We start from the raw sequence: 26,015 nt of genomic DNA on the forward strand, positions 1-26,015 counted from the left end.
TTCAGAGCATGGAATCCAAAGAGGAAATGGGTAGGAGTGTAAAACAGGAGTTTACTTACCCTCCCACTGTGTGAGTGAGGGAAGAGATGAAAAGTAAAGCCATAAATAGTAAATTTTCAAACCAAACTGGCTCCAGTTTTCTTTTCAAGAGATGAGTTTATAGAAGAGGTCAAAGACAGGAGGATGAGGAAAGAAGGTATAAGAAAGGCTTCAAAGGAGGAAGTATTGAAGGATGGATGGGACAGAGCAGCAAGTGAGTCAAGGTGGCAATTGGAGAATAATTTTCTCAAGCACTTAGCTTCATTTATCAATGAAAAATAGAAGGAAAGGCTTGCTAAGATAAAGGATGAGAAACTCAGTCTCTAGGATCAAACACAACAGTATTTGTTGAAATTAGAACCAGTTACCTACAAGTTCTTGACCACTTTGGAGAAGACCCAGCAGCAGTGCCAAAAGCAACTGAAGCCCTGTACATTCTGGAATCTACCCCCACATATCCTCTGCCATACAGAGACCACATGCAGGACAAAACTCCTAATGTCTTATAAAATAGGCCATTGGCTGGTCAACAATCAGCCCTACCTATTCTCCTGAAAAAGCCAGGTTTCACTTCCATGTCATATTAATTTTTCTCTATGTAGGGAGAGTGTTTTCAAATATATAACCTGAAAATAAATGTCTTAAAGTACCTGGTCTTTGGCACAACCTTTTCCAACCTCATATTTGAGATCGTCTAACTGGTTAGTGGACTGGTTGTTTTAGAGCTGAAAACCAAATGGCAAATGTGTAGGATTGCTTTACAAGAGCCTGCCTACCCTTATTCTTACTATATGAGTGAGGAAGTTTAAAAAAGATAATGAAGAAGTCAGTTTTCCAACCAAACTCCAGCATTCTTTGTAAGAGTATGTATAAAAGACTCACTTTTAAAAACATAGTCTTACTAGGAGCCCCAAACCACCTGGACTTCTTTATCACTTTTCCTCTTCTCTTATTTGAGGTTGGCTAATTGGTTTCTTGATTGTTTTAGAGCTGGAAACCAAATAAAAAATGGGGGGAGTTGAGGTTACTCTATATTCATTCCTACTATATGAGTGAGGAAGAGAGAAAATAGAAAGTCCATTAAGTTTTCTAACCAAATTTACTCCAATTCTCCTTGCAAGAGTTAGTAGAAGTGTTTAAAGAGATTGATGAGAACAGGTCAAGAACATGGCAGAATGAAATGTGGGATTATGGCTCAGGATGATAATAGGTGGGAGTATTATAGGTAGCAGGTAATTCCTGATGTCTGGGACTTTGTTCTTCAATGACGAGTAGAGGAAGGAGAGATGGAATGAGCCTGAGGATGAGAAAGACAATCTCCTGGACATGATGGAATCTCAATCACTGCAGTTGGTCTCACCTCCAATAAAGGTCTGTGCTGAGGAGAAGATACAACATCAGGCCAAAAAGGTGAGCAGACCCAAGAGTACCACAATGGTAGAGTAAAGAACAGTGCTGGTCAATCATTCTATAATCTAGCCAGCTATCCTTTGCCACAGACAAAGTATGCAACTAACTCCTAAAATCCAAAGTCTAAGTTAAAAGGCTTGCTGGATAGTGCCCGACTTTCCCTATTCTCCTACCAAAGTCAGGTTTCATTTTCATGTCATATTCACTGAGGCAGGGCCATTTCTTGTTCCATGTGGGAGCAATTTGAAAAACACAGATTTAATAGGAATCTCAAATAATGGACACCATCTTTCCCCACTTCCTTTTTTAAAGTTAGCAAACTGGATGGTTGGTTGGTTTAGAACTGGAAACCAAAGGAAAAGTGGATGGAAGTGGAGGATAAGAGGCTACCTACCCCTACCTTCCTACCACATGAGTGAGGAAGTGAGAAAAAGTGTCAATACAATTATCCAACAAAACTTACTTTAGGGTTCTTTGCAAAGATCAACGATTTTCTTTGTTGATCAAAGAAAATAAACCAAAGCATCACAGGACAAAGTGTGGGACTATGGCTCAAGGTGATAAGTGTGAGCATTTTAGATGGCAGGTAATTGCTGATGAATGGGGTTTATTCTTTAATGAGGAACAGAGGAAGGAGAGAAGAAATGAACCTGAGGATGAGAAATATAGTCTCTTGGATGTGATGGAATATTATTCGCCAGAATTGGACTCACCTACAAGAAAGCTCAGTGCTGAGAAGAAGATTCAACAGCAAGCAGAAAAGGTGAGCAGACTCAAGAGCACCCCACTGGTGGGGAAGGGGACCAGTTCTGATCATCCATTCTATACTCTAGTCAGCCATCCTTTGTCATAAAGGATAACTAAGCTGAATCTTAGACTTGATGGACAGCATCCAACCTTACTTATCCTCCTACCAAAGCCAAGATTCATTTTCTTAACACATTCAGTGAGGCAAAAGTCACTTCTTCCTCCATGTAGGAAGTGATTTGAAAAAATTAAAATTTAATAGGAGTCCCAAACTACTAAGACCATAGCACTACCTTGTTCCACTTCCTATTTTAGTCTGACTAACTGAATGGTTGATTGGTTGGTTGGTTGGTTGGTTGGTTGGTTGGTTGGTTGGTTGGTTTAGAGCTAGAAACCAAGGAGAAATGGGTGGGAGTGGGATAGGCTATCTACCTACTACATGAACTAAGAAGTGAGAAAAATGAAAGTCAAGACAGCCATTTTTTCCAACAAAACACTCCAATTTTCTTTGCAAGAGTTTGTAAAAAAGGTTAGAGATTGTTGACAATAGGCTAAGGCTTCATAGGATGATGTGTGGGACAGTTGCTCGGAGCAATAGGTTTGAGAGTGGTATTCCTGATATTGTTTTTTTTTTTCTTCAATGGGGAGTATGAGGTTAGTTGAGTGAGCCCAAGAATGAGAAAGAGATTCTCTGCAATATTATCCATTTCAACAGGACTTGCCTATTAGAAAGCCCTGTGCTGACCAAAAGAAGATTCTACAGCAAGTAAAAAAGGTAGGCAGAATCAAGAGGACCAAAAGAGTGGGAAAGGGTCATGGCTCTGGCTACTTTTTCAGTAATCTAGCCATCTATCCTTTGCTTCACAATTATCACTCCCAAATAAGTAACTAATATCTAAAATCTGAAGACATAGATCAATCCTAAACTTGTTAGTCAACATGCAACCCCAGGTATCTTTCTACAAAAACCCAGTTTCACTTTCAGATCATATTCACTGAGACAAAGTCATTTTTCTCTCCATGTAGGGAGCACTTCAAAAATATAGATTTAATAGAAGTTCCACACTACCTACACATTTTCTCATCTACTATCTGAGGTTGGCTAACTAATGGATTGACTTGGCATTAAAGACCAATTTAGTGGGAGAGAAGTGAAAGAGTCTGCCTATTCTGCTTCCTGTTATGTGAATGAGAAAGTGAGAAAAAAAATGTCAGGATAGTCACTTTAAATACCAAATATTTCATTTCATAACAATTTTCTTTTTAGAAGAGGTCAAAGAGATTGATCAGAACAATTTAAGGCATCACAGGATGAAGTGCAGGATTGGTCTATATCAAACCTGAAAGAACTACCAACCAAATCCAAGTTTCATTTTCATGCCATACTCATTGAAGCAAAGGTCACTTTTCTCTCCATGTTGGTATCACTTCGAAAAATTTAGATTTAATAAAAAGCTCCAAATTCCCTAGGCATTGGCAGCACCTTTTCCTACCTCTTCTTTGAGGTTTGATTCATGTGGTGGGTTGGTTGTTTTAAAGCTAGACACTAACGGAGAAATGAATAGGATACAAAGATATGAGGCTACCTACTCTCCTTCCTACTAGGCTCATGAGGAAGTGAGGAAAAGGAAAGTCAACACAGTCATTTTTGAAACCAAATTCATTCCTTTACAAAAGTTTGTAGAAAAGGTCAAAGAGATTGGTGTGAATAGGCCAAGACATCACAAAATGAAGTATAGGATTGTGCCTCAGGGTATAGGTGTGAGCATTTAGTTGGGAGGTAATTCCTGATATTTTGTGTTTTGTTCTTCAATTTTGACAAGGAAAAGGACAGATTGAGTGAACCTGAGGATGACCAGCAGGGTCTCCAGGATAAGATGAAAGATTGTTCATGCCCACAAGACTCAAAAGCAAGAAGACCCAATACTATTGCAAAGAAGATCCAGCAGCCGGTAGAAAAGGTGAGCAAAAACAAGAGCCCCACAGTGGTGGGGAAAAAGGATAGTTCCAGTCACTCACTCTTATAATCTACCCATTCATTCATTGTCATAGAAGTATCACTCCCCATTAAGCAATTAACACCTAAAATCCTATAACCAATCTTACTCCTAGGCTTTATGGTCAACATGCAATCCTATCAGTCCTCCTAACAGTGCCAGGCTTCCCTTTCATGTCATATTCACTGAGTCAAAAATCACAGCTTTCTCCATGTAGGTAGTGCTTTTAAAAATATAGATTTAATGATAACAGCAAACCACCTGGGCTTTGGTACCTACTTTTTTTTACCTTCTCTTTGAGGTTGATTAACTTTTATTGATTAGAAGTTTTCTAGCTGGAAACTAAAGGAAAAATGGGTGGGAGTGGTGGGAGTGGTGGGAAGGAGGCTTCACATTACTGTTATGTGAGGGAGGAAGTAAGGAAAAGTACAGAAAGTCAGAATTCCAACCAAACTCTCTCAAATATTCTTTGTAAATCTTTGTAGACAAGGTCAAAGAGATGGATAATCATAACAGGTCGAGACATCACAGGGAAAGAGGCATGAGTGTTTTAGTGAGAGATAATTCCTGGTATCTGGTGCTTTGTTCTTTAATGAACAGAGAAGGAAAAGGACATATCGAGTGAGTCTGAGGATGACTAACAGAATCTCCAGGATAAGATGAAAGATTATCTATTCCAAATAGACTCAACAAAAAGACTCAATGATATTGCAAAGAATATCCAACAACAAGTAGAAAAAGTGAGAAAAACCAAGAGCCCCACAATGATAGGGAAAGGGGAAAGCTCCAGAAAGTCATTCTATAATCTAGCCACTCATCCATTCTCACAGATGCATAAGGTATCACTCTCCAGTAAGGAACTAGGCCTTCTTGATCAACATCCAACCCTACTTGTCCTAACAAAGTCGGGTTTTATTTTCACATCACATTCACTGAGGTAAATGTCACTTCTTTTTCCATGTAGAGAATGCTTTTAAAAATATAGATTTAATAAATGCCAAACCACTTGGGCTTCGGCACCTACTTTTCTCAACTACTCTTTGAGGTTCACCAACTGCTTTGTTGGTTGAAAGTTTTCTAGCTGGCAACCAAAGGGAAACTGGGTGGGTATGGAGGGCAAAAATCTTCCTACCCACACTCCTACTATTTGAGGGTGGAAGTAAGAAAAAAGAAAGTCAGTATACCAACAAAACTCACAATAATGTTTTTACAAGTGTTGGTAAAGGTCAAAGAGATTGTTAAGAACAGGCCAAGACATCACAAGATAAAGTATAGGACTGTGACTCAAGGTAATAGGTGTGAGCATTTTAGGTGACAGGTCATTCTTGATATCTAGAATTTTGTTCTTCAATGAATGATGGATAGACTCTAGGACATGCTGCAATATTATCCATTCCAATGAGACTCACCTACAAGAAAGCTCAGTTCTGCTGTAAGGAATATCCAAAGGCAGAGAGATAAGGTACAGATCCCCAAGAGGCCCACAATGGTGGTGTTGGGGAGGTCTGGACAGTCATTCTGTAATCCAGTCATCTGTCCTCTGTTAACCTAAGGATCATTCCTCAGTAAGGAAGTAAAACAGCTAAAATCTGATGAACAAGGTCAAAGTTAGGCTTTGGACAGTCTACATCCAAGCCTGCCTAAACCTCCTAACAAAGCCAAGATTCACTTTAATGTCACACTCACTGAGGAAAAGGTCCCTTCTTTCTCCGTGTAGAAAGCACTTTGGAAAATATAGATTTAATAGGATCTCCAAACTACCTGGATCTTGGCACCACCTTTTCCCAACTCCTATCTGATGTTGCCTTAACTGGATGGTTGTTTTAGAGCTGAACACTAAAAGAGAAATGATTAGGAAAGGACAGGCAGCTAAAACTACCCTGCTTCCTACTAGGTGAATGAGGAAGTAGTGAAAATGTAAGTCAAGACTGTCACTTTTGAAACCAAATTCAAACTAATTTCCTTTGTAACAGTTTGTGGAAAAGGTAAATATTGAGAGAAACAGGATAAAGTATGGTATTGTAGCTCAAGGCTATGAGTAAGAGCATTTTAGATGGCAGGTAATTCCTAATATCTGGAATTTTGTTTTTCAATAATGAGTAGGTTGAGGACAGATTGAATGAGCCTGAGGATGACCAACAGAGTCTCCGGGATAAGATGCAATATTATGCATTGCGACTAGATTCACCTACAAGAAAGCTCACTTCTACTGTGAGGAAGATCCAACAGCAAGCAGATAAGGTGAGCAGACACAAGGGTACCATAATTGTGGAGGACAATTCTGGAGATTCATTTTGTCATCTAGCTAAATATCTATTGTCACACAAGCTTCATACCCGTCTCAATAGTAAGTAACTAAAATCCAATAATCAAACTCACTTGTAGGCATCCTATTAACTATCTGTGCATAGCCAACTAACAAAGCCAGGTTTCAGTTTCATGTCACATTCACTGATGTAAAGGTCATTTATTTCTCCATATAAAGAGTGCTTTTGAAAATATAGATTTAATAAGAGCCAAAATCACCGGGACACTGACACAACTTTTTCCCACCTCCTCTTTGAGTTGCCTACCTGATTAGGTGTTTAGATGGTTTATAGCATGAAATCAAAAGAGAAATAGGTGTGGGGAGCAGGAGGTCACTTTCCCACAGACCTTCTATGTGAGAAATGAAGCACAAAAAAGTCCAGATCATCAGTTTTCCAACAAAATTCACTCCAATGTTCTTTGCAAGCATTTGTTAAAAGGGTCAAAGGGATTGATGACAACAAACTAAGACATCACAAAATGAAGTGTGGGTCTATGACCCAAGGGAATAAGTGTGAGCATTTTAGGTGACAGGTAATTCCTAATATCTGGGGCTTTGTTCTTCAATGATGAGAGGGTGAAAGACAGATTAAATGAGCTTGAAGATGAAAATCAGACTCCAGGATAAAATACAATATTATTTATCCATTGCAGCAAGATTCACCAACAAGAAAAATCTGTACTTCTGAGAAGATGCAACAGCAAGCAGAAAATGTGAGCAGACACAATGGTAGAGAAAGAAAATAGCTCTGGACAGTCATTCTGTAATGTAGTCACCCATCCTTTGTTGCACAAATATTACTCACCAGTAAGTAACTAATGACCAAGGTCAATCCTGGGCTTGTAGGTCAGTAATCAACCATCACTATCCTCCTTCCAAAGCCCAGTTTCACTTTCATGTCATGCTCACTGAGGGGAAAGTTTTTATTTCTTTGAGACTGGAGCACTTTGGAAAATACAGATTTAATAGGAACTCCACACTACTTGGACCTTGGCATCACTTTTCCCCACCTCCTCTTTGAGTTGGCTGCCTGGCTTTATATGCCTGGTTTATAGCAGTGAAAAGCAGGAGGTTACTTGAACAACTTTTCCCAACCCCTATTTGACATTGCCTAATTGGTTGGTTGTTTTGTAGCTGGACACTAAGGGAGAATTTATTAGGAGAGAAGGGTGGGTAGGAGGCTAACTACTCTGTTAGTGAGGAGAATGTAAGTTGAGACGGTCACTTTTGAAACCAAACTCAAACTAATTTCCTTTGCAAGAGTTTGTAGAAAAGATCAAAGAGATTAATGAGAACAGGTCTTGACCTCTGATGTCAAGATATCACAGAATGAAGTATGGTACTGTGGTTCAAGACTAGCTATGGGTGTGAACATTTCATATGGCAGGTAATTCCTAATATCTCTAATTTTGTTTTTCAATGATGAATAGGTTGAGAACAAATCAAATGAGCCTGAGGATGACCAACAGAGTCTCCAGGATAAGATGCAATATTATGCGTTGCGACTGGATTCGCCTACAAAAAAGCTCACTTCTGCTGTAAGGAAGATCCAACAGCAAGCAGATAAGGTGAGAAGATATAAGGGCACCACAATGATATGGAAGAGGGACAACTCTGGACAATCATTCTGTAATCTAGCCACCTATCCTTTGTCACTCAAGTATCACTCCTCAGTAAGGAAGAAATGGCTAAAATCAGATGACCAAGGCCAATGCTAGGACTGTTGGTCTACATCCAAGCCTACCTAACCTCCTACTAAATCTAGGTTTCACTTTGATGTCACACTCCCTGAGGCAAAGGTCACTTCTTTCCCCATGTAGGTAGCATCTTGGGAAAATAGATTTAATAAAAGCTCCACATTACTTCAAAATAGGCAACACCTTTTCCCACCTCCTATTTGAGGTTGACTAATTGGTTGTTTGCTTGGTTCATGGAGATGGATGGGAGCATTTGAAAAGGCAGGTAATTCCTGATGACTAGGGCTTTCTCTTCAATGATGACTAGGTAAAGGACAGACTGAAGGAAGCCGAGAATGAGAAACAGAGTCTCCAGGATAAGGTGCAATATTATTTTTTACAACTGGATTCACCTACAAGACAACTCAGTTCTACTGTGTGGAAGATCCAGCAACAGGGAGATGTGAGCAGTCCCAAGAGCATAAGAATGGTGAGGAAGGGGGTCAGTTCTGAAGATTCATTCTATTATCTAGCCAAACATCCATTGTCATACAAGTATCACACCCTCTCTCTCCCAGGTAAGTAACTAAAATCCAATAACCAAGATCACTTGTTGGCTTCCTATTCAACATGCAATTGGTATAACCAACTGTCAATCCCAGGTTTCACTTTCATGTCACACTCCTGGAGATAAAGGTCACTTTGTAGGATCTCTTTGAAAAAATATAGATTTAATAGGATTTCTAAACTACCTGTACCTAGTTGAAGTTGGCTAATTGGTTGTTTGGTTGCTTACTTGCTTTATAACTAAAGGAGAATAGAGTGGGAAACAAGGGAAGAGGCTTCTTGCCATGATTTCTACTATGTAAGTGAGGAATTGAGGAGAGGGACAATCATGATAGTAACCTTTTTGAACCAAACACACCACTTTCCAGGAGGTTTTAGAAAATATCCAAGAAATTGATGAGAATAGGTTAAGACATCACAGGATAAAGTATGAGACTGTGACTCAAGGTGATATAAGCATTTTAAATGGCAAGTAATTTCTGATACTTGGGGCTTTGTTCTTCAATGACAAGTAGGATAAAAACAGACTGAGTAAACCTAAGAATAAGAAATAATGTCTCCAGAATAAGAAGTTATATCATTCATTCAACAGGATTTACCTACAAGAAAGCACAGTTGTGCTACGGTGAAGATCCAACAGCAACCAGAGAAGGTGAGGAAACTCAAGGGCACCAGAATAATGGGGAAGAGGAATGTCTCTATGCAATCACTCTGTAATCTGGCCACTCATTCTTTGTCATAGAGGTATCACACCCCACTAAGTAACTAATACCTAAAGTCTGATGGCCAAAGTCAAACCTCCCTATCCTCCTACCAAAGCTAGGTTTTGCTTCCATGTTATACACCATGAGGAAAAGGTTACTACTTTTACTATGTAAGGAACACTTGGGAAAAATATATTTAATAGGAGATTCAAACTACTTGGACCTTGGTACCATCTTTCACACCTCCTATTTGAGTTTGGATAACTTTTAGCACTAGACACTAAAGGAGAAATTGATATGAGAGAAAGACAAGAGGCTATTTACCTTGCTTTCCACCATAGGAGCAAGGAAAAGGAAATTTAGGACAGTCATTTTTTGAATCAACACATCATTTCCCTTGCAGGAATTTGTAGAAAAGGTCTAAGAGAGGGATAAGAAAAGACCCAGACATCACAGGGTGAAGTGTAGAACTAGAGCAGGACAATTGATGATAGTATTTGAGATAGGAGGTAATTCTTGATATCTTTTGTTCTTCAATGAGAAGATGACAGAAAAATTGAATGAACCTGAGGATGAGAAACCAAGTCTCGACAAAAAGAAGCAATACTATCTTTCGCAAGGGGACTCGCCTACAAGAAAGCTCCATACACCTGAGAAGATGATACCACAGCAGGCAGAAAAGGTAAGCAGACACAAGGGCATCACAATGGTGGAGAAGAGGAATAGCTCTGGACAGTTACTATATAACCTAGTCACCCATCTTTTGTCACACAATTATCACTCACCAGTAAATAACTAATGCCCCAAATCACCACAATCAATCCTGAGCTTGTTGATCAGCACCCCTTGCTCCTCCCTATCCTCCTAACTAAGCCAGGTTTCACTTTCATGTCATACTCGCTGAGGAAAAGGTCACTTCTTTCTCCAAATGTGCTTTTAATAGGAGCCCCAAACAACTTGGACCACCACCTTTTCCTACCATTTTTTTGAAAATAGCTACCTGGTTAGTTGGTTGGATATTTTATACTGGAAATTAAAAAGAATTGGGGAAAAAAGTCATCTTGATAAATTTTCCAACCAACTTCAATTGAATCATTTTAGCAAGTGTTTATAGAAAAGGTGAAAGATATTGGTGAAAACAGGCTAAGACATGCCAAAATGAAGTGTGGTACAGTTGAATGAGCTTGAGGATGAGAACTAGAGATTCCAGGATGAGATGCAAAATTATCCATTCCAACAGGACTCACCTATAAGAAAACTCTATACACCTGAGAAGAAGATGCAACAGCAGGCAGAAAAGGTGAGCAGGCACAAGGACAACATAATGGTGGAGAAAGAGAACAGCTCTGGACAGTTATTTTGTAATCTAGCCACCCATCCTTTGTCTCATAGTTACCATTCACTGTAAATAACTAACAACCCAAATCTGATGGCCACAGTCAATGCTGAACTTGTTGGTCAGCAACCTGCTCTCTGTGTCCTCCTACCAAAGTCAGGTTTCATTTTCAGGTCACATTCATTGAGACATAAATCACTTCTTTTTCTAAGTATGGAGTACTTCTTAAAAAGTATTTTTTAATAGGAGCCCCAAACAACTTGGACCTTAGCACCACTACTTCTACATCCTCTTTGAGATCAGTTACCTGATTAGTTGGTTGTATATTTTATAACTAGAAATCAAAAGAAAAGTGGGTACAATTGTTAAGCAGGAGGCTAAGTACCTACTTTTTTTAGAGAATGAGGAAGTGGGGCGGGAAGATCAAGATGATGGTTAGTTTTCTAACTAAACTGACTCCAGTGTTCTTTGAAAGAGTTTGTAGAAAAGGCCAAAGAAAGTGATGAAAACAGGCTACGACATGTCAAAATGCAATGTGGGACAATGGCTCAGGGTTTTAGGTGTGAGTATTTTGGGTGGCAGGCAATTCCAGAAGTCTAGGATTATATTCTTCAATGATGGCTAGCAGGACAGGTTGAATGAAACTGAGGATGCAAACCAGAGACTCCAGGATGAGATGCAAAATTATCCATTCCAACAGGATTCATCTACAAGAAAGATCTCTTTGCCTAAGAAGATGCAACAGCAGGCAGAAAAAGTGAGCAGACACAAGGGCACCATAATGGTGGAGAAAGAGAACAGCTCTGGACAGTCATTCTGTAATCTAGCCACTCATCCTTTGTCACACAGTTATCACTCTGTAATCTAGCCACTCATCCTTTGTCACACAGTTATCACTCACCAGTAAATAACTAATGCCCCAGATCTGATGACCATAGTCAATTCTGAGCGTGTTGGTCAGCAACCAGCCCTCCTTATCCCACTATGAAATCCAGATGTCACTTTCATGTCACACTCATTGAAACAAAGGTCACTTTTTCTAAGTATGGAGCACTTTAAAAAATATTTTTAATAGGAGCCCCCAACAACTTGGACCTTAGGACCACCTTTCTCCCCTTCCTTTTTGAGGATAGCTACCTGGTTGGTTGGATATTTTATAATTAGAAATCAAAAGGAAAATGGGTGAGATTGGCAGGCAGAAGGCTAAGTACCCACTTTCTTTCGGGGGGGGGGGAGTCAAGATGGTTGGTGTTCCAACCAAACTCACTCAAATGATCTCTTCAGGAGTTTGTAGAAGAGGTCAAAGAGATTAATGACAACAGACTAAGACATGCCAAAATAAAATGTGGGACAGTGGCGCAGGGCATTAGGTATGAATATTTTAGTTGACAGGCAATTCCAGATATCTGGGATTTTGTTCTTCAATGATGATTAGGAGGACAGGTTGAATGAGCCTGCGGATGAGAACCAGAGACTCCAGGATAAGATGCAAAATTATCCATCCCAACGTGATTCACCTATAAGAAAGCTCCAGGCACCTAAGAAGATGCAACAGCAGTCACAAAAGCACCAGAGTGGGAAAGAAAGAGGACAGTTTTGGACAGTCATTTTGTAATCCAGCCACCTATACTTTGTCACACAGTTATCACTCACCAGTAAAAAATTAATGGCCAAAATCTGATGACCACAGTCAATACTGAACTTGTTGGTCAGCAGCCAGCCCTCCTTATCCTCCTACCAAAGCCAGGTTTCACTTTCATGTCACACTCACTGAGACAGAAATCACTTCTTTTTCCAAGTATGGAGTGCTTTGAAAAATCAGATTTAATAGGAACTCCAATTTACCTGAGCCTTAGCACCACCTTTCCCCAGCTCTTATTTGATATTGGCAAACTGTTTGTTTGTTGGATTGATTGTATAAGAGATAGACACTAAAGAAGAAATAGGTAGGTGAGGAGTGCAGGAGGTTACCTATTCATATCCCTACTAAGTGAGTTAGGAATTGAGAAAAAATAAAGTCAAGACAATCACTTTTGGACCAAACACACCAATTCCCTTTATAAGAATTTGTAAAAAAGGTCAATGAAATTAATGAGAATAGGTCAAGACATTACAGGATGAAGTGTGGGACTCAGACTGTCATAGGTTTGAGCTTTTTAGGGGGGAAGATAATTCATGATATCTGGGGCTTTGTTCTTCAGTGACAAACAGGAGAAGCACAGATTAAAAGAGTTGCCAGGCAAATATGCAATTTTATCCATTGCAACAGGACTCACCTATAAGAAAGCTCAGTTCTGCTGAGAAGATCCAAGAGCAGGCAGAAAAAGTGAGCAGACCTAAGAGCATTAGAATTATGGGGAAGGGAAACAACTCTGAACACACATTCTATAGTTTAGCCACCCATCAATTGTTACAGAGAGCCCCAGTAAGTAACTAAAGCCTAAAATCCTTTGACCATGCTTTCTTCTAGGCTTCCTGACCAACATGAAAACCTGTCTATCCTTCTAAAAAAACGGGGTTTCATTTTCATGTCACACTCATTGAGGCAAAGCTCACTTCTTTCTCCATGTATAGAGTGTATTTAAAAATATAGATTTAATAAGAACTCTAAAAGCCACCTGGACCTTGGCATCACCTTCAAACCTCTTTGAGATTTTCTAAATGTTTGGTTGACTAAATGTTTTATAGATGGAAAACAAGGGGAAAATAGGTGGGAGATCAGGGGCAGTAGGCTATATACCATTTCTCCCTATTAGATGAGTGAGGAAATAAGAAAAAAGAATAGTCATTATTGCCACAAAACTCACTCAAATATTCTTTGCCAGAGTTTGTTGAAAAGGTCAAAGAGATTGTTGAGAATAGTCCAAGACATCACATGATGAAATGTGGAACTGTGACTCAGACGAATAAATGTGAGCATTATAGGTGGGAGGTAGTTCCTAATGTCTTAGGCTTTGTTCTTCAATGATGAGTAGAAGGACAGATTGAATGAGCCTGAGGATAAGAACCAGAGACTTCAAGGATAAGATGCAATCTTATCCATCACAACAGGACTCGCCTACAAGAAAACTCCATGCACCTGAGAAGAAGATCCAACAGCAGCCAGGAAAGGTGAGCAGACCCAAGGGCACCACAATGGTGGGGGCATAGGGAATGGGGGACAGCTCTTGTTAATCACTTTATAATCTAGCCACCCATCCTTTTTAACAAAGATATAACTCCACAGTAAGTAAGTACCATTTAAAATACTATGACAAAACTCACTACTAGGTTTCCAATCCTACCTATCCTTCCCACCAAAGTCAGGTTTCCGTTTCATGTCAAACTTACTGAGACAAAGCTCATTTCTTTCCCCAGATAGAGAATACTTTGAGAGACATAGATTTAATAGGGACTCCAATCTACTTAAACTTAGGGAGAACCTTTTCACACCACCACTTTGAGGTTGTCTAACTACTAGTTGGTTGATTGGTTCTTTTCGAATTGGACACTAAAGGAGAAGTGGCTGAGAGAGAAGGTCCAAGTTCCTATTAGGTGAATGAGGAAAATAAAAGTCAAGACAGTTGCTTTTGAAACTAAACACATCAATTTCCTTTAAAGAGTTTGTAGGAAAGGTCACTTTATCCATGTAGAGAGTGCCTTGAAAATTACAGATTTAATAAGAGCTCCTGCCAACTGTATATGGGCTGCATGTGTTTTAAGAAACCTCTTTGAGATTGGCTAACTGGTCAGTTGGTTGGATGTTCGATAGCTGAAAACCAAAGGAAAAATGGGTGGGAGTGGAAAACAAGAGGCTACTTAACATCATTTCCACTATGTGAGAAAGTAATACATAAGAAACTCAAAGTGGTCTTCAGACTAGACTTCTCATTTCTTTTGGAAGAGTCTGTAGAAGAAGTCAAAGAGATAAATAAGAACAGGCCAAGATATAAAAGGATGATGTGCCTCTGGGCAATAGCTATGAACATTTTAAGTGACAAGTAATTCCTGATATCTGGAATTTTATTCCATAATGAGTAGGAGAACAGACTGAATGAAGCAGAGACTCCAGGATGAGATTACAAAACAAAGTATGGGATTATGGTTCAGGGATATAGGTGTGAGCATTTTAGATGGCACACTCTCTGAGGCATAGGTTTTGTTTTTCTCCTCATAGGGAGCACATTTAAAACTTATGAAGTTGGTTAACTGGTTGTTTTGTTGGTAGTTAAACACCTAGAAAACAAAAGAGAAAAAGGGCAGGAAGCTAATAGTGGTAGTCTCTCGGTTACTGAGAATGACTATTGTCTTTGTGCATTATCATCTATTTATGTACCCTCATGTGGCTTTGAAGTCCAAAAGCTGAGGCACAGAGTTTGTGGCACATGGGGCATGGGATGCCAGTTGTTATGGGAGGTGCGGTTGTGGCCTGGTGTCGGCATTCACGCGCAGCGGCAGGAAGCTACTGACTCTCAGTCCCACAAAGTCAATGAGGAAGTGAGGAAAACAAAAGACAAAACATTCACTTCTCCAATGAAACTCTGATTTTCTTTGCAAGAGTTTGTAGAAAAGGTCAGAGAAATTGATGATAAGATACCAGGAAGTAACAGTTTAAAATACGGGAGACTGACTCAGAGTGAGAGTTGTGAGCATATTAGACAGCAGTAAATTCCAGAGACTTGGACCTTTGTTTTTCCCTGGATAATAGAAGGATAGATTCAATGAGTCAGAGGATAAGAAACAGACACTCTTGAATAAAATGCAATATTATGCATTTCACAAGGGCTCTCACCTACAAGAAAGGCTAGTTATCCTGAAAAGATCTAAAAATACCACAGTGGTACGGAAGTAGGAAGATCTAAACAGTTTATGGGATCTGCCTCCAATCCTTTTTCAAACAAGCATCCGTCTCCCAGTATGTAAAGACTACAATCCCATGACCAAGCTTGTTCCTCAAGCATAGTGGTCAGATTGCAATCCTACCTATTCTAAAAAGGCAATGTCCACTTCCATTAGATTAGAGAAAGGCAATTTTCCCCCAATGGAAATACTGCTTTTAAAAATATCAAGAGCCCTCAACTACTGAATCTTTGAACAACCTGTTCCTCACATCCTATCTAATATTGTCTAATTATTTGCTTGGTTGGCTAAGAGGTGAAAACCAAAAGAGAAGGGGATAGGAATGAATACCAGAAAGCCACCTAAACTCATTCTTCCTACATGAGAGTTAGGAACTCGTAAAAAACAAAAGTCAAGACAGGCAGTTTTCCCACCAAATTCACCACTTTTACAAGACTTTGTGGAAGAGGTCAAACAGATTGTTGAGAAGGGTCAAAGACATGCAGAGTCCTTCTGGGATTCAGGTCAATAGGTTTGAATATTTTAAGTCTCAAGTAAGCCCTTATATTTGAACTTCCATGATTAGGAGGAATATGTTGGGAGTGAACCTGAGGATAAGAGCCAGGATCTCCAGGATAAGATACAATATTTTACACTACTTCCAAAAAAGCTCAGGTCTGCTGAGAAGATCCAACCAAAGGAAAAAAAGGTGAGCCATATCCAAGAGCAGAGTAGTGGTGTGGATGGGGGGAAACTCTAGACATTCCTTTTCAATCTAACTGCCCACTCTTTGTCACTGAGATATCAAACATACATTAGGAAAGGAGTGTCTAAAAATCTCAACCCTGAGCTTGCTGCTCACCTTCCATTCATACCTGTTTTCTGACCAAACCTGTTACACTTTCCAGTCACACTCACTGAGGCAAAGTCACTATTTTCCCTTAGAGTGAAAACTTTTAAAAATAGAGATTATAGAGGAAGCCCAATCTTCCTGAATTTTATTCTCAAAATCAAGCACCTCATCTTTGAAGCTGGCTAACTGCTTGTGCTTATAATTGGTTGGGAACTGAGAACTAAAGAAAAACTTGGTGGCAGAGAAGGGCAGGATACTACATTCCTTGCTTCCTACCAGTGAGTGAGGAACTAGGGAAAATGAATCAAGGCAGTCACTTCTCCAAACAAACTCAATCCAGTTTTTGCAAAAGTTTTTAGAATACCTGAAAGTGGTTTGATGAAAACACACCAACATGTCATATTTGAATAAGTCCATATTTTAATAAAAAGCAGTATTCTCATTACAACAGGGCTTACCTAAAAGAAAGCCTCGATATCCTGAGAAGAAGACCCCAAGGCAACCGGAAGAGGTGAGCAGAAACATCTAAACAATCATTCTGGGATCTAGACTACACTCCTTTTTCAAAAAGGCAGCAATCCTCCAGTGTGTGTAGTTAAGGACTATAATACCATGACCAAGGATGTTCCTCCAGTATAGTGGTCAAATTGCAATCCTACCTATTCAGCCAGTGATGGGTTTCACTTTTATGTCATCCTTGATCAGGAAAAGGTCACTTTTTTCCACTTAGTTCCAGAAAAACACTTTTAAAAATAGATATTTCAGAAAAATCTCAATCTACCTGGACTTTATCCACAAAATTAGCACCCCCTGTTTTAGGATGGCTACTTATTTGCTTAATTGACTGTTTTAGTACTTGAAACTAAAGGATAAAGAGGTGGCAGAACAAGGAAGGAGACTATATACCTACTAGGTGAGTGAGGAAGCAAGGAAAACAAGTCAAGACAGTCACTTCTCCAAACAAAGTATATCCAGTTTTCTTTTCATGAACTTAAATAATACCTCAAAGAGACTGGTAAGAACATATCAACAAATCACAGGATAAAGTGAGACACCTATTTCTTGGGGATAGTTCTAAGCAATTTAGGTGTCAGGTCATTTTAGATGTTAGGAGCTTTGATTTCCATGAAGAAGAAAAGAATAGATTAAATGAGTCAAGAGATGAGAACCAGACCCTATTAAATAAGATGTAATATCTATTTCAATAGAGTTCACCTACAAGAAAGCCTAGTTATCCTGAGAAGAGGATGAAAAGGCTGCCAGACGAGGTGAGCAGACCAAAGAGAAGCAGAGTGCAGGGAAGTGGGACAGATCTGCACAGACATTCTGGGATCTAGTCTCTAGTATTTTATCAAAGAGCCACCAGTCCCACAGTGTTTAATTAAGGCCTAGATTCACATGACCAAGCCTACTCTTTGGTTTATTTTTCACATTGCAATTCCATCTATTCTTCCAAAGGCAACTTTAAGATATATGTCCCCATTGATTATTAAAACTCAAGTTTTTCCCAAGGGAAAAAATATTCTTAAAAATATTACTCTAATAGAAGCCCCCAAATACTTAATCTTTTCTAACCTCCTACCTGACATGGGCTTATGGGTTGCTTGGTTGATTATTTTAGAGGTGAAAAAATTAAAACAAGGGCCTGTAGTGAAGGCAGGAGGCAACCAACATTCACTATTTTTTGAGGGAGAAAATTTTTAAAAAGTCAGCTTTCCCACCATATTCACTCCAGTTGTCTTTACAAGTAGATGTACATGTCTTTACATGTAGAAGAGGTCAAAGAGAATGTTGGGAAGAGCTAAAGACAAGCAGAGTCCTACTGGGATTCAGGCCAATAGGTTTCAGCATATTAAGTCTTGGATAAGTGCTGATGTCTGGACTTCCGTAATGAGTTAGGAGGAAGATATTGGGAGTCAACCTAAGGATGAATTCCAGGATGAAAAGCAATACCCTCCATTGTATGAGGACTCAATTCAAAGAAAGTTCATTTCTCCTGAGATCATCCAACCAAAAGAAAAAAAGGTGAGCATATCCAAGAGTGTGATATTTTTATAGTTTGGGAACAGCTCTGCACCTTCTTTAATCTAGCTGCTCATATTTTTTAACTGAAGTATTACCTCCCAGGAGCAAATGAAAGTCGAAAATTCCAAAACCACTTGGTTCCAATCCAACTATATTTTCTGACTAGAGACAAGTGTCACTTTCCACTTTGCCTGGCAAGTGGCTGGTCATTTTAGATGTTTGGAGGTTTGACTTCCCTGAAGATGAGAAGAGTAGGTTGAATGAGCCCAGGGATGGGAAGGAGACCCTATTCCAATAAAGTGCAATATTGTCCATTGCAACAGGACTCACCTACAAGAAAGGCTAGGTATCCTGAGACCATAATGGAAAAACTGCTAAAAGAAGTGAATAGGCAGAAGAGGATCACAGTGGTGCTGAATTTGGACAGATCTGCAAGGGACATCTAGCTCATTCCTTCTGTAATTTAGCTCCCCATAATTTTTCACTGAAGTATCATTTTAAAGCAAGAAATAAGGTCTAAATTTCCAATGGTTACCCCTCATTTTTATGTTCACCATCAAATCCTCCTCATTTTCTGACCAGAGCCAAGGTGTCACATTCCAGTCTCACCCCTATAGGCAAAGTTACTTTTGGCAAGTGGCTGATCATTTTAGATGTTTAGAGGTTTAATTTCCCTGAAGATGAAAAGCGTAGGTTGAATGAGCCTGGGGATGAAGACTAGTTACTATTCCAATAAGATGCAGTATTATATATATTGCAACAGAGCTCACCTATAAGTAAGCCTAATTATCCTGAAGCCAAGATGGAATGACTGCCGAAAGAGGTGAGCAGACCCAAGAGGAGCACAGTGGTGCTGAAGTTGGACAGATTTGCATAGAAATCTTGGGATCTAGCTCATTCCTTTTGTAATCTAGTTCCCCATCCTTTTTCATTGAAATCACCTTTTAGTAGGAAATTAAAATCTTCAGTTCCAAAAGCAAGCTTACCCCTCAGCTTGCTGTTCAACACCCAACCTTACCTATTTTCTAACCAGAGCCAAGTGTCACTTTCCAATCACACCAGCTTAGTCAAAGTACTCTTGGCAAGTAGTTGGTCATTTAAGATGTTTGGAGATTTGACTTCCCTGAAGATGAGAAGGATAGGTTGAATGAGCCCAGGGATGGGAAGGAGACCCTATTCCAGTAAGGTGCAATATTATACATTGCAACAGGGCTCACTTACAAGAAAGCCTAGATTTCCTGAAAAGAGCATGGAAAGACTGCCAAGAGTTGAGCAGAACAAAGAGGAGCTCAGTGGTGGAAAAGTGGCCCAGACGTGCAAAGACATTTTTAGGACCTATCCTCTACAATTTTATCAAAGAGGCATCCGTCCTGCATTGTTTCTTTAAGGTTTATAGTTCCATGAGCAAGCCTGTTCCTCTGGCTTCCTTCTCAGTTGCAATCCTGCCTATTCTACCAAAGGCAGCTTTCACTTTCACATCACCCTTGATTTGGAAAAGTTCATTATTTTTCCCATGGAAGGAATGCTTTGAAATTATCCACGTTCTAGGAGCCCCATACTACCTTTTCTTGGCACAACATTTTCTCACCTTCTACCTGACTGTCTGATGGCAGACCTTGGTGGATTGTTAGGAGGTGAAACCTTTAAAGCAAGGGAATAGAGTTAAGTGCAGAACGAACTAAAATTTACTCCTCTTTTATGAGGGAGGAAATAAAAAAATTTTAAAAAAGGAGAAGCCAGTGAGCTTTCTCACCAAATTCACTACAGTTGTCTTTACAAGACTTTGTGGAAGAGGTCAAACAGATTATTGAGAAGGGCCAAAGACATGCAGAGTCCTTCTGGGATTCAGGTCAATAGGTTTGAATATTTTAAGTCTCAAGTAAGCCCTTATATTTGAACTTCCATGATTAGGAAGAATATGTTGGGAGTGAACCTGAGGATAAGAGCCAGGATCTCCAGGATAAGATAGAATATTTTACACTACTTCCAAAAAAACTCAGGTCTGCTGAGAAGATCCAACCAGAGGAAGAAAAGGTGAGCCATATCCAAGAGCAGAGTAGTGGTGTGGATAGGGGGAAACTCTAGACATTCCTTTTCAATCTAACTGCCTACCCTTTGTCACTGAGATATCAAACATACATTAGGAAAGGATTGTCTAAAATTCTATGACCAAGCTCAACCCAGAGTTTGCTGCTCACCTTCCGACCACTCTGAAAATTCCTTATGTAATATAGCTATCCATTATTTTAACTGAGATAAGAAAGTATTTTATTTTCAGGCTTACCCCTCAGCTTGCAGTTCACCATCCAACCCCATCTATCTTTAAACCAGAGCCAAGTATCACTTTCCAATCACACCTGCTTAGGCAATGTCACTCTTGGCAAGTAGCTGGTCATTTTAGATGTTTGGAGTGATTTCTCTGAAAATGAGAAGGGTAGATTGAATGAACCCAAGGATGCGAACCAGACCCTATTCCAATAAGGTGCAATATTATCCATTGCAACAGGACTCACGACAAGAAAGGCTAGGAGTCCTAAGACCATAATGGAAAGACTGCTAAAAGAAGTGAGTAGACAGAAGAGGAGCACAATGGTGCTAAATTGGGACAGCTCTGCATAGGACCCCCTGTTTGAGTTTGGCTAACTGCTTAGTTGCTTGATTGCTTGTTTTAGAAGTAGAAACTAAGTTGATGAGGGTGGCCATGGAGACAAAGAGAGTGCATGTATCTTGCTTCCAAGGAAATGAGAAAAACAAGTCAAGACAGTCACTTCTCCAAACGAACTGATTCTAGTTTTCTTTACAAGGGTCTTTAGAATACATCAAAAAGATCGATGAGAACACACCAAAAAACCACAGGATGAAGTATGGGTCTCAGGCTCATGATGATAGTTCTAAGTAATATATGTGACAGGTCATTTCAGATAACTGGAGCTGCCTTTTTCCCCTAAAGAGTAGGAGGATAGATTGAATGATCCCAAGATGAGAAAAAGGCCTGTTGGTTATGACACAATATTATTATTATAGGGCTTGCCTACAAGAAAAAGCCCAAGTAGGAAAGGCAGTCAGAAAAGGTGAGCAGAACCAAGAGAAACACAGGATTGGGAATTGGGATAGATCTTCACATTCTTTCTAGTATATGACCTCCACTCCTTAGTCAAACAAGTATCAGTACCAGATTATATAATATCTAGAATCTCAAGCCCTCTCCTCTGGCTTTCTGTTCACCTTACTATCTCAACTGCTCTGCCAAACACAATTCAAGGAACCCTGATTAGGAAAAGGATACTTTTTCACATGGACAGAATGATTTTTAAAATGTATTAAATTAAATTTATTACTTATTTAATTTAATGTATTATTTATTTTATAAATATATTAAATTTAATTAAATTTAAGTATCATTTTAAGAATAGCCCCAATACCTAGTCTTGGCACAAGCTATTCTCACCTATCTGACATCTGCTAACTGGTTGTTTAGTTGATTGTTTTTAGATGTGAAAACTAAAGGGGGAAAGGGTGAGAATGAATGGTGGGAGACTAACTTCATTCCTCCTATGTGAGTGAGGAAGTCAGAAAAAATAAAGTCAAGACAGTCACTTTTCTCATCAATATCATTCCAGTTGTATGCAAGTCTGTGTAAAAGAGGTTAAAGAGATGATGGAGAAGAGCCAAAGACATGCAGGGTCCTATTGGGAGTCATGGCATGAGATTAAACAATTTTATGTCTCCCTTTAAGTGCTAATGTCTGAACATCCATGATGAATAGGAGGAAGATGTTAGGAGTGAACCAGAGGATGAGAGTCAATACCTACAGGATGAGATGCAATATTCTCCATTGCATCACATCTCACTTCCAAGAAAACTTGGTTCTACTGAGAAGATTCAACCAAAGGGAGAAAAGGTGAGCAGATCCAAGATCATATTACTTTTCTGGTTGGGTGACAGCTCTAGACATTTCTGTAATCTAGCTGCCCATCTTTTGTCAGTGAGGTATCAACTTTCCAATAGGAATGAAAGCCTTAAGTTCTATTACCAAACTCACCATCCAACCCTCCCTATTTTCTGACCAAAGCCAAGTTTCACTTTACACACTGAGATAAAGGTCACCATTTTCCCCTCAGAAGGAGCATTTGTGGAAAAATAGAGATTCCAGAGGAACACCAATCTTAACTGGACCTTTTCTCCAAAATTTAGCACCTCCTCTTTGAAGTGGGCTAATTGCTTACTTGCCTAACTGGTCACTTTAGAACTGGGAACTAAAAGAAAAAAATGAGTGTCAGTGGAGGGCAGACTACATACCCTGCTTCTTACAAGGTGACTGAGGAAGCAAGGACAATTGAAGACAGTCACTTCTCCAAAGCAATTCACTCTAATTTTCTTTGTAAGTCTTTAGAATACATCAAAGAGACTGATGGAAACACATCAACAAGTAACAGGATAAAGTGTAGGAGTCTAGATCATGGTGATAGTACAGACCAATTTTAGTGGCAGGTCATTCCAGATATCTGCAGCCCTGTTTTTCTCTGAAGAGTAGGAGGATAAATTGAATGAGCCCAAGATGAGAACCAGATCAAATTGACTATGATGCAATATTATCCATTATGACAGGGCTCACCTACAAGAAAGCCTAGTTATCCTGAGAAGAAGATGGAAAGGCAGCCAGAAGAGGTGAGCAGAACCAAGAGATACACAGTGGTGGGAAAGTGGGATAGATCTGCACATTCATTCTGGTATATAACCTCCACTCCTTAGTCCAAAAGCATCAGTCCTCTAGTATGTAATTAATGTCTGAAATCCTATGACCCAAACCTCTCCTCCTGTTTCCTGTTCACCTTGTAACTATTCTTCCAAAGTCACTTTCGTGTCACCCTTGAATAGAAAAAAGTCACATTTTTTTCATGGACAGAATGATTTTTAAAGTATCAATTAAATAGTAGCCTCCAACTATGTAGTCTTGGCACAAACTTTTATAACCTCCTGTCTGGTGCTGGTCAACTTCTTGCTTGGTTGGTTGTTTTAGAGGTGAATGTCAAAGGGGAAGAGGGAAAGAATGAAGGACAGGAGGCTACCTAACTTCATTCCTCCTATGTGTGTGAGGAAGTCTGAGAAAAGAAAGCCAAGACAATTTTCACACCAAACTCATTGTAGTTGTCTTTATAAAAGTCTATGTAGAGAGGTTAAAGAGATTGTGAAGAACAGCCAAAGACATGCAGGGTCCAACTTGGGAGTCAGTGCATAGGGGTGTGAGCATATGAAGTCTCAGGTAAGTCCTGATGTCTGGACTTCCATAATGACTAGGAGGAAGATATTGTGAGTGAACCCAAGGATGAGAGCCTGGATCTCCAGGATGAGATGCAATATTCTCCACTGCATCAGGATTCACCACAAAGAAAGGTCAGTTTTACTGAGAAGATGCAAACAAAGGGAGACAAGGTAAGCAGATCCAAAAGCACTAGTGTTTTGGATGGGGAGCAGGTCTGGACATTTCCTTCTGTAATCTAGTTGCCCATCTTTTGTCATTGAGGTATCAACCTTCCAGTAGGAAATGAAAGTCTAAAATTCTTTGATCAAGCTCACTGCTCAGCTTGTTACTCACCAGCCAACCCTACCTATTTTCTAACCAGAGACAAATTTCACTATCCAGTCACTCTCACTAAGGCAAAGGGTACTATTTGCCCCTCAAAATGAACATTTTAAAAATTAAGATTCCAGAAGAACCCCAATTTTAGCACCTTCTTTTTTAGATTGCCTTATTGCTTGGTTAATTAATTGGTTGTTTTAGAACTGGAAACTAAAGGTAGATAGGGTGGCAGTGGAGGGCAGGAGATTACATAACCCACTTACTCCTACCTGAGTGAGGAAATGAGGGAAACAAGTCAAGAGAGTCCTTCAAACAAACTCATTGAAGTTTACTTTGCAAGAGTTCTTGGGAACAAATTAAAGAAATTGATAAGAACAGCCCAACAAATCAAAGGATAAAGTTTGGGACTCTGGCTCACTGTTACAGTTATAAACAATTTAAGGGAAAGGTCACTCCCCAGATATCTAGAGCTTTGTTTTTCCCTAAAGAAAAGAAGGATTGAATGAACCTCTGGATGAGAACCAGACCCTCTTGACTAAAAAATTATATCCATTGCAACAGGGCTCACCTACAAGAAAGCCTAGTTATCCTGAGAAGAAGATGGAAAGGCAGCCAGAAGAGGTGAGCAGAACCAAAAGCAGGACAGAGGTGGGGAAGTGGGACAAATTTGCCCAGTCATTCTGGTATCTAGCCTCCATTCCATTGTCAAACAAGCATCAGTTCCTCATTGTGTAATTAAGGTCTAAAATCCCATGACCAAGACTATTCCTTGAGCTTCCTTGTTAACTTGTAATTCTATATATTCTACAATAGGCAGGTTTCATATTCATGTCATCCTTGATTAGAAAAGGTTCACTTTTATTTTGTAGAAAGAATGCTTTTAAAATAAAAATTCAGTAAGAGCCCTCAACCACCTAGTCTTTGTATGAAAACTAGTTGCTTGTTGGATTGTTTTAGTTTGAAAACCAAAGAAGAAGTGGATAAGTGGATAAGAAATAGAAGTCAGAAGGTTTCCTAACTTCATTCAGTGAGGAAATTAGAAGAAAGAAAGTCAAGACAATTAGTTTTAAAATCAAACTCACTCCAGTTTTCTTTACAAGATTTTGTACAAGAGGAGGTCAACAAGATTGTTCTAGAAGGGTTAAACACATGCAGGGTCCTACTGGGTCTGAGGGAATGAGGTATGAGCTTTGAAAATCTCATCTAAGTCCAGACATATGGAATTCCTTGATGAATAGGAGGAAGATATTGGAAGCAAACCTAAGGATGAGGTGCAATATTCTCCATTGCATCAGATCTCACCTAAGATGCAACCAAAGAGAGAAAATGTGAGAAAATTCAAGAGAATAATAGCATTATGGATGGGCAACAGGTCTGGAAATTTCTTTCTGTAATTTAGCTGCCCATCCTTAGTCACTGAGATATAAAACCTTTTAGTAGGAAATGAAAATATAAAATTCTAAATGACCAAGTATATCCCTTAGCTTCTTACTCACAATCCAACCTACCTATTTTCTGACTAAACTTAAGTTTCACTAAACAGTATCACTTATTGAGGCAAAGGTCCATATTTTCCCCCCAGAGGGAACACTTGTAAACATAAAGATTCCAGAAGAACACCAATATCGCAGATGGTAGCTAGCTGTCTGTTTCCTTAATTGGTTGTTTTAGAACTAGGAACTAAAAGAAAAAATGGTGGAAGTGAAGATAGGAGACTACTTACCCTGCTTCCTACAAAGTGACTGAGGAAGTAAGGAAAGCAAATCAAGAAAGTCACTTTTCCAAACAAACTTGCTCCAATTTTCTTTGCAAGAGTCTTTAGAATACATCAAAGAGATTGATGAGAACACACCAACAAGTATGAGAGTATAGGACTCTGGACCAGCGGGATAGTGATGAGCATTTTAGTTACTGGTCATTCCAGATATCTGCATCCTTATTTTTCTCTGAAGAG

At 39.3% G+C, this 26,015-nt stretch overlaps 1 protein-coding gene and 1 long non-coding RNA gene across 51 annotated transcripts in view; one reads left to right on the forward strand and one right to left on the reverse strand.

The window, feature by feature from the left end:
* Positions 1 to 26,015, forward strand: part of PMFBP1 (polyamine modulated factor 1 binding protein 1) — a 484,787-nt gene that overhangs the window by 44,521 nt on the left and 414,251 nt on the right. For 43 of the 50 annotated variants that reach the window (XM_056823979.1, XM_056823945.1, XM_056824098.1 and 40 more), the window contains exons 16-38: positions 1,315 to 1,449; positions 2,078 to 2,212; positions 2,912 to 2,971; positions 4,020 to 4,157; positions 6,297 to 6,434; positions 7,155 to 7,214; positions 7,932 to 8,069; positions 8,506 to 8,667; positions 9,337 to 9,396; positions 9,993 to 10,130; positions 10,689 to 10,748; positions 11,485 to 11,541; positions 13,836 to 13,895; positions 16,189 to 16,311; positions 16,907 to 16,966; positions 17,664 to 17,723; positions 18,355 to 18,480; positions 20,392 to 20,514; positions 22,247 to 22,381; positions 23,089 to 23,148; positions 23,779 to 23,913; positions 24,623 to 24,682; positions 25,300 to 25,389. In XM_056823979.1, the coding sequence (XP_056679957.1) occupies positions 1,315 to 1,449; positions 2,078 to 2,212; positions 2,912 to 2,971; positions 4,020 to 4,157; positions 6,297 to 6,434; positions 7,155 to 7,214; positions 7,932 to 8,069; positions 8,506 to 8,667; positions 9,337 to 9,396; positions 9,993 to 10,130; positions 10,689 to 10,748; positions 11,485 to 11,541; positions 13,836 to 13,895; positions 16,189 to 16,311; positions 16,907 to 16,966; positions 17,664 to 17,723; positions 18,355 to 18,480; positions 20,392 to 20,514; positions 22,247 to 22,381; positions 23,089 to 23,148; positions 23,779 to 23,913; positions 24,623 to 24,682; positions 25,300 to 25,389 (2,313 nt within the window). The remainder of the gene's footprint in view (positions 1 to 1,314; positions 1,450 to 2,077; positions 2,213 to 2,911; positions 2,972 to 4,019; positions 4,158 to 6,296; positions 6,435 to 7,154; positions 7,215 to 7,931; positions 8,070 to 8,505; positions 8,668 to 9,336; positions 9,397 to 9,992; positions 10,131 to 10,688; positions 10,749 to 11,484; positions 11,542 to 13,835; positions 13,896 to 16,188; positions 16,312 to 16,906; positions 16,967 to 17,663; positions 17,724 to 18,354; positions 18,481 to 20,391; positions 20,515 to 22,246; positions 22,382 to 23,088; positions 23,149 to 23,778; positions 23,914 to 24,622; positions 24,683 to 25,299; positions 25,390 to 26,015) is intronic. The other 7 variants (XM_056823982.1, XM_056824115.1, XM_056824121.1 and 4 more) reach the window with 7 other exon arrangements.
* Positions 11,611 to 26,009, reverse strand: LOC130458477 (uncharacterized). Its single transcript, XR_008917814.1, has 2 exons — positions 25,785 to 26,009; positions 11,611 to 20,899 (listed from the first exon to the last, which is right to left on the reverse strand). It is a non-coding gene; the product is annotated as an uncharacterized LOC130458477 (long non-coding RNA).

Source organism: Monodelphis domestica, chromosome 1 (assembly GCF_027887165.1).
Source record: "Monodelphis domestica isolate mMonDom1 chromosome 1, mMonDom1.pri, whole genome shotgun sequence".
In the NCBI taxonomy this organism is placed as follows: Eukaryota; Metazoa; Chordata; class Mammalia; order Didelphimorphia; family Didelphidae; genus Monodelphis; species Monodelphis domestica.